This window comes from Austrofundulus limnaeus, unplaced genomic scaffold (genome assembly GCF_001266775.1).
Source record: "Austrofundulus limnaeus strain Quisiro unplaced genomic scaffold, Austrofundulus_limnaeus-1.0 Scaffold131, whole genome shotgun sequence".
NCBI lineage: Eukaryota > Metazoa > Chordata > Actinopteri > Cyprinodontiformes > Rivulidae > Austrofundulus > Austrofundulus limnaeus.
In genome coordinates, this window is record NW_013952533.1 from 1365439 (window position 1) to 1373508 (window position 8070).

Genomic DNA, 8070 nt, shown 5'->3' on the forward strand with positions numbered 1-8070 from the left:
ACACACACACACACACACACACACACACACACACAAACAACAAAAAACAGAAAAAAATTCAATTGGACTAAAAAAATCCAGGTACCAGAATAGAAAAGAAAAAAGTATATTTGTTTTATTTTATTTATCATATTTATTGTAACTTTAGAAATGTTTCTTGCTGATCAGTCTATGTCTCTAGCATCTGTTCTGTAAATCCATAATCTGCTTTGTGTCGTCTGCGTGACTACTTTTTGTTTATTTAATTTATTTTCTGCTTTGCACCAAAGCCTCCAGCAGCTGGGGGCATACGATCAGATAAAAAAAAGCTTAAATTCCAGTCCAGTTCACTTGAATGTTATTTATATGGAGCAAAATGACTGTGAACACACTGAACTGGGGCACCTCTCACAGTAAAGGCCACAATTTACGTCAAAATGATGCCTGCAAACCGGATGGAGCTTTTGACAGCAGCAGGGAGGAAAACTGCCTTTAAACAGAAAGAAACCGTTGAGCATGTCGGAGAGTAAGAAAAACAACCAACAGGAGCATTAAACACATACTCTAGATCAGTGTTTCCCAAAGTTGGGGTCGGGACCCAYAGTGGCGTCCTGAAACATCAAGGTGGGGTCCTGAAAATGTACTTTTTAATCAATTACACTAAAAACTGACAACCAACATTTTTGCCTTTGTYGTTACACAATAATGAGATTAGTGTGCTTAAAATGGACAAAAATAGCGTAATAAATATTGTTTCTATGCTTTTGTTTATTTGACGTGAAAACATTGTTTATCATCTGGTAACAGCTGGGGACACGGGTCTCTGCTGCTGGTATTTTGTGGGTCAAAAGCTGAAAAAGTTTGGGAACCACTGCTCTAGATGAAGAGCTGTTCACTGCTGCACTGAAGGTCTCTCAAGCCTCRTAAGGATCTTTCAGCATCTCCTAACACACTGTACTCTGTCAGCGTTGTTATAAAGAAGCTTTTAGGACTAATCCTAAGAGTGGAGAGCTTGACTAAACTCAAATAAACAAATAAAAGTGACACTGAAAGCAAAGCTCCTTTGGGATGTTTGATGTTATCACTGGTTCTTTTTCACATGATGGAGCTTGATTATTGTGAGCTTTGTGCATCGTGCAAAGAAAATGACAGTAACCTGTGTTCTGGAGAACTCTTATACTTCCTTATACAGAACCCAGTTTCCAATGTGAAACTTTGATTTTTTTTTCTGTCTACTCAGAGACCAACTCTCAGTTCACCAAGAGGAAATTGATTTTTTCCCTTCACAGATCTGCACCAATCCTGAAAGAAAAAGAGGTCATTTGATACACACCTGTTGATTTTTTTTATAAGGTGGGCCATGTTAGCCTGTCACGTGGTATTTGGACCCCAGGGGACGTGGCAGTCACACTGTGCCCTGACCTTATAGGAGCCACCTATTGCAAATGCCACATTACCATGCCTGGCAGTATAGACAAAAGGTTGCCAAGAGAGAATCACGGGCAGGGCCTCATGCAATGATCACCCTGCTTTTCCCTGGCAAACGGCGGCGGCTCAGGCATTTCCCTGACAGCACACAGCGGTGCAGATGATCCGCTGGCTCATAAACACGCGGCGCTCTCCAACGACCGAGCCCGAACAGCACAGCTTGAGCTGCTTTCTCTTATTGTCCCATTTACGGACTAATCTGTTTGAATCAATCTGCTGTTTGTTTCGGTGACCAGCTGCAGGCTCTCTTCACCCAGATGTCGGAACAGTTAGAAAAATTAAAAAGTCAGACGTCATTTCTGAGTTTGGATTGAATCTTTTACTGGCAGTCATCGTTTGGCATGAGACAAACAAACACAGACTACAACAAGGAAACATTTGACACGTGACACGTGAAACAAACTACAAACCAAGTGGACATTCAGAATAAACATTCAACATAAAAGGTGTCTGCTCCGAATAATATTTACTGAACTGTTTGCGTCTTTATTGCGTTATCCTTTCAGCCACTTTTATATACCAATCAATCCAACAGCAGGAGGTCTTTGGAATGCGTTTCATGGTCGTTAGTCATTATTACGGAGTCAGACAAAACTCTAAAACAATACCACGAATATATACAGCAACAATTAGACGTATTTACCATTACGAACACATAAAACACCCATTAAACATTTAATATATGTTGTTTTAATGATCCTTCGAACAATCATCATCCTGTTGTTATACTGACACCTGAAAGAGACTTTCAGCTTCTGGTTTAAGCAGCTATAAACAATGTACATCCAGGATGTGGAATGGTGAAACCGAAGTGTTAATACAACACTGCCTTAAAGTGCGTACTGGTTTGCTCAGCCTAAATAGTCATTAAATGCTACTGCAGACAGTCTATAACTGATAGATAACAGTCAGGGTCTCGTAACACAGGAGCCACTGAAGTACAGCAACATTAAACAGAAAGACAAATGGCAGTAAGGAAGGGCAGTTTGGGCTTAGCTCTGACTCAGAGGTCCATGTCTAACGTTGGCATCAGTGTCACAGATGTGTTGAAACACTGAGGTTATCACAGAAACAGCTTAACAGTTACAAAGAGGTGAATATCAGCTCCAGAAACCACCTGCGACAACTATCCATCGTCAAGTCCTACCTGTTGTCTTCTAAGATTGTTTTGTTTTCTAAAGTGCACAGAAAGAAGCAGTGGAAACACAACAGATGTTTTGTTTTCTGTTCTCTTTTTCATCTACATCAGGACATTCACAAAGTGGACATTTGGAAAGGGGGGGGGACGCAAAAAGTCGACCAAGCACTTTTGCCCGCGTCACGTGACGGGTCGCCGGCTGTATAGTCTGTTGAACTCGTGTCATAGCTTTTGTTGAGAGATTAACAGAGAACACACAATGTGGAGCTGGGTCCTGCCTGACAGAGATAGTCTCAGTCCTGGTAGAGAACCCAGAGGGACCAACGCTTTCCAAACTAACATCCACCWCAGCTGCCGCCGGGATGCAGCTCCTTCGTCCAACCAACTGATGTAAGTCTCCTTGAGATTGGCCCTTTGGCTGCCGGTGTCACAAAGAGAATTGGAGAGAACAGAGGGGAGAAAGGGGGAGAAAGAAAGAGAGAGCCCTGGTTCGTTAACTCTTCCAGCCCCCCTCCAATGAAACCGCACCTCGTTCCCCAGAGCACTGTCCACCAACACAGTAAGTCTGACCGTCTCTTCACTGTCACTATCTTGGGTGGGTTAACTCAGAGATGGTTAGGAGTAACTTGGTAACCATGTTGGAACAATGTGGGCACTGGTCTCCCCTGTGCCTCTGAGGGTGACTGGGCTCGTGGTGTGAGGACAAGAGGGCAAAGGAGGTATCAGAGTGCTGTGGGACAATGCTTCAACCACAGCAAAAGGAGCATTAGACAGGAAATACTCCATCACCTTTCACAGTAGTGGAGAGTGAACGTTTTGGAGAGCTGTTTCTCCCCTAAACCCCACGGTTCCAACTCAAATTTACTCTCCACATCCTCCTCCTCATCCTCCTCCTCCTCCTCTTCCTCCTCATAGTGGCTGGGCTCCTCTATAGAGGTCTCAAGGTGGTAGGAGTACGGCTGACCCTCGGTGTACTCGTAGATGGTCGGCAGGCTGCTCTTGAGGCTGCAACGCCGGCGCAACGCAACCAGCAGCGGCTGGGGCATGGTGAAGATGTCCACGTTGTTGCCCAGGTCGATCCAGGCCAGGCTGGAGAACAGTTTGGGGTCTTTGAGCATTTCAGTAAGGTCTTTGAGGATGGCCAGGGTGAGGCGGTTACCGTTGAGAGCCAGCGTGCTGAGCTTGGGCAGGGAGGCGAGCAGAGGCAGCAGCAGCCTCAGGTTGTCATCGTGGAGCTCGGTAAAGCTGATGTCCATGGCCACAATGCTGTCTCTGTTGTTCTGGAGGTAGAAGGCAACGTGTCGGACATCACGAGTGGACAGAGGGATTCCAGACAGGTCAACGCTGTCGCTGGATACCTTTTTCTGCAGAGTTGTCTTGAGACTGTGGAGAAACAGGAAGACAAAGATCTTTGAATGGAATCTGAACACAAGCATGAACAGAAATGATCTTTGGCTGCTGTAAATTGTTTTACAGCACGTTGCAATGTTGTGAGACATGTTTAGTACAAAGAGGGTGAGCGGTTTTGTTTAGAACGGAAAGCTGATTTAGAGACTGCAGCATGAGGATTTACTGGTTTAAAGAGTCGAGCCAAAAAAGCCAAACAAAACCAGCAGCTTGCATTTAAAACTTAGAGAACTGGGAACGCAGAGCCTGAGTTTTAGGTACAAGATTATGTTTTGGTCCAGAAAACGAAAGATATTTTTAGTCTGTTTCTTCATCTGTCAGGACAGGAAAAGATTTATGGGGCTTTGTTGCGAGCAAGATGACAGATTTAAGTTAAATCAGGTCAAATTCTAAATGAAGTTATCATGACAGTGCAGAAACACAAACCTGTTCATTAAATTTGCTAAAAAAAAAAAAGCTTTCTGAATATATTTTTTTCTAATTTCATTAAAAAGTTGAACAAGATAAAATATACTGGCACTGGCACATATACTGAGGTCACCTATCTTGAAATACATTAAGGTACATACACACTTGCACCATAACACATTGATCAATGAACAACCTGTTCGTTAAAAACAATACTTCATACATTATTTATCATATTCATTTAAACCCTGTGCGCCAACACTGCTGCAGTCCAGCTTCTGACCTGAGCTTTTAATGGGACCCTGCAAGTAAAAAATAAAATAAAACAGGAGTTCAAAAACCAAAAACACTAGCAAAACATCAAGTAAAACAAATATAAGCAAAGACACATGGTCGTGTTTTTATCGGTGCTTTAAATTCAAGCAAAGTGAACAAGCTAAACGCTCAATTTTTTATTATTTTTACCATTTTTTGCTCATTATCATAAAATATATAGAAGTCATTTTGCTTAAATGCACAGTCATGTGACTAAATAACAATAAAAACATGTATGAGCACTTGTCTTTGAATGTGCATTTATTATAATGTACTAAAAACATTTCTGTAATAGAGAATACACAGCTAGCATTAATCTAAGGAAAGCTTCAGTGATTTCATGTACAAAAGTGATGATGCTAAACTGCAATGTTATTAATGAATGAACTTTGAATCAAATATATAATTAAAAACATCAAGGCTCATTATTACACACTTGATTGATGTGAGGAGCATGAATTCACAATGCTTCCTGCTTTAAATAATTAAACGTCAAGTTTTAGCTCCCAGGGTTTTACTTAAGAGAGCTGGATGAGTGTGATCAGTCATCTGTTTGACTCTTTTTCATTCCCTACACATTCAGAGGAATGGTCAAGACAGCAGCTTGAAGGGTGTTCTTTCATTTAGTTGATTTCAGTACCTTCTTTAACTGTGTTGGCTTTTCTGCACCTTTTTTCTGCTTTGTTTCAAGCTTCTGCACAGCTTTCAGGAGACGATGTAATCGTTACTGATTTACAGTGCAGATGAAAACATTATTATTACGACTACCCTCCTTTGGCCCTTTGTTCTCAGGCAGGTTAACTTCCCGGTGCCTGTCTCCGCCCACCTCAGACAGAGGGGGTGGGGTGTTTAACCGCAGCTCTTGCTGAAGTGGCCTGTAATGTTGATGTGGTGTCAGAGTGAATTAAAGCATCCTCCGGTGCCTGGTGACTTACAGAGACATCCCCTGCAGTATCTGTCACTGGCGATGCTTTGAAGTGCTTTTCTGCGTGCGCCCTCAGCAGCRTTTACTCAGTTTGAAAAAAAAGGGGGGGGGGGGGGGTTTAAAGAGCAGGAGGTTTGTAAAGATGTGCAGAGAGAGGTAGGAAATAAAACCTGCCTTTAAATCCAGGCTGAACTGGACTTTAATTGGCTGCACCGGGTCAGAATCTTGATTTGTCTCTGTGACAGAAACCTCAGCTTGATTCGAGGTGCAAAAACCCTAATGGTCGTGGAAAAGGCCTGTCTGCAGGTGCTAATGGTTCGATCACACAACTCACTCCTTTTCAGACAGACTCGTCCTTCGGAGCTCAGCAAGCACAAAAAAAATTGATGTCTGAAATGCCCTGTCCTGAAGCCTCGTTCATCCTTCTCCCAGATTAATCTTGGAGCAGAACACAAGGGTGTCACCGACAGGGGGACAAAAAAGGCTCTTTGTCATTTTTGCACAGTCGTGAACACTGATAGAAGGACTCACTTTGAACAGTAAAACCAACACATTCTCACTCCCGAGTCGTCACATATTGACGTTTTTCAAAGGTCCCTTTGCGTCCAATTTTGACGCATCAGGTACCCCCCTCGCGTCAGTCCTTGCCGCCCGCGGCTTTTCCGGGTTGCGCCACCAGGGGTCTTTGGGTCGGGGGTCTGAGGTTAACATTAGGGATCAGGATAAATGGTTAAGTTTAGGGACTGGGGTCAGGGATAGGATGTCTACAGTGAACATTAGGTAATTTTAGGCTTTGCAACACGTAGTTGCCATGAATTTCCTACATTTTCTAAAAATGGTTAATTTTACGTATCAGGGTTAATGCTTAATTTTAGGTACTAGGGTCTGGGACAGGATGTCTAAAGTGAATAAACGTAATTTCACGCTTTGGGACGGTAGTATTTGTGCATTTTCTACACTTTCAGAAATTACGACAACAGATTCCGCCCCATCCCGTCAAAATATGACGCAAGGGGGGTACCTGATGCGTCAAAATTGGACGCAAAGGGACCTTTGAAAAACGTCAATATGTGACGACTCGGGAGTGAGAATGGGTTGGTAAAACAGATTCACCGGGAAATAATTWAAAAAAGAAACAGCACCGAGGTGCAGTGCTGTTTACTTTGAATGAAATTAAGATCGATATATGTGGCTCTCCAGAGCAACAAGCAGGAAAAAAAACAATTTCTTTATTTACCTCAGTTCAGACTGAATCTAAAAGGCATCGATATTCTATTAATAGTCTTCAAAAAGCTCTAGCTTCTCAGAGTAGTCATAAATAACTATTAAATATTCAGCCAATCAAGGCAGTTTACATTATACAATTAAAATTTACAATGTAATGAGTCAGGTTGTTTCACATAATAAAGCAGAGGTTAAATTCTGTAACTTTAATTCTGCTCCTATAAATGACTTATATGTTTTTTATGACTGATATCTGTAGATCTTCAAAGCAGCAACTGAAGCAAAGTAAAACAAGAATCATTTTCACACAGTTTAACTTCATACATGAGCACATTAAAGAGCTCTATCATTAAAAGTCCCATTTTTCAGAAGTTCATTTTCTCCTCGGCTCCCCTCTGGGCTGCATTACTCAYGCCGTTTTGTTTCACGCAGAGCAATTTGTCTTCGAACGTTGCTGTTCTGTGCAAAACTTTTGAGTCATCCTTCATTTCTTTATATCAGGCCTCCAAGGAACCTCATTTTCTTGCTATATTTCAAGGAGGTATTGAAAGATATTTCAGACTTTCTAGATCATGTTTAATAAATTTAGTCCCATTAGTCAAAAGGCATGTTTTGCCAAAACGTGTGCAATGTGTTTTAAAAAGATCTATGGAAATCAGAAAAAAATTGAAGATGAAAGAAAGTATCACTGGTTTAAATACAATTCTACTGCAGATGAAAATGTTTTCGCAGGTTTGTCTTCAAGAAAACCAAAAAATAAAGGAAATTTGGTGACAGGCTGCTAATGAAAAAATAAAAGCTCAATCCAGTTCCTTAAATTTTGGAGGATGGCTTTAGTTAATGGTTCAATATAAATTGTAAAAAAAAAAAGGAAATGACTCACGTAAGAAGAATTTGGACAGCTAAATCAGAACAGAAAATGAGTCTGTATGCTGATGATATACTACTATTCCTTCAAAACCCAGAATCATCATTACAAAGTACAATTAAATTCAATCAAAGATTTTTCTAGTATACCAGATTACTCTATAAACTGGAATAAATCAATTATTCTCCCATTAAACAATAATAGTTGGAATATGGCAACCTATGTACCACCTATTCCTCTTTGCACAATACAAATCACCTATTTGACATTCCCCCAGGCTGACTTAATTTTAAATCTGTGTTTAAAACTATTATTATT

The 8070-nt window shown here is 41.2% G+C and overlaps 1 protein-coding gene across 1 annotated transcript in view; it reads right to left on the reverse strand.

Annotated features, from left to right (window-relative positions):
- Nucleotides 1–1763: 1763 nt before the first annotated feature.
- Nucleotides 1764–8070, reverse strand: part of lrrc75ba (leucine rich repeat containing 75Ba) — a gene marked incomplete at its 5' end in the record, with an annotated part of 18417 nt that continues 12110 nt past the window's right edge. Inside the window, 1 exon segment of the mRNA XM_014015590.1 lies at nucleotides 1764–3988. Coding sequence (XP_013871044.1) covers nucleotides 3391–3988 — 598 coding nt within the window.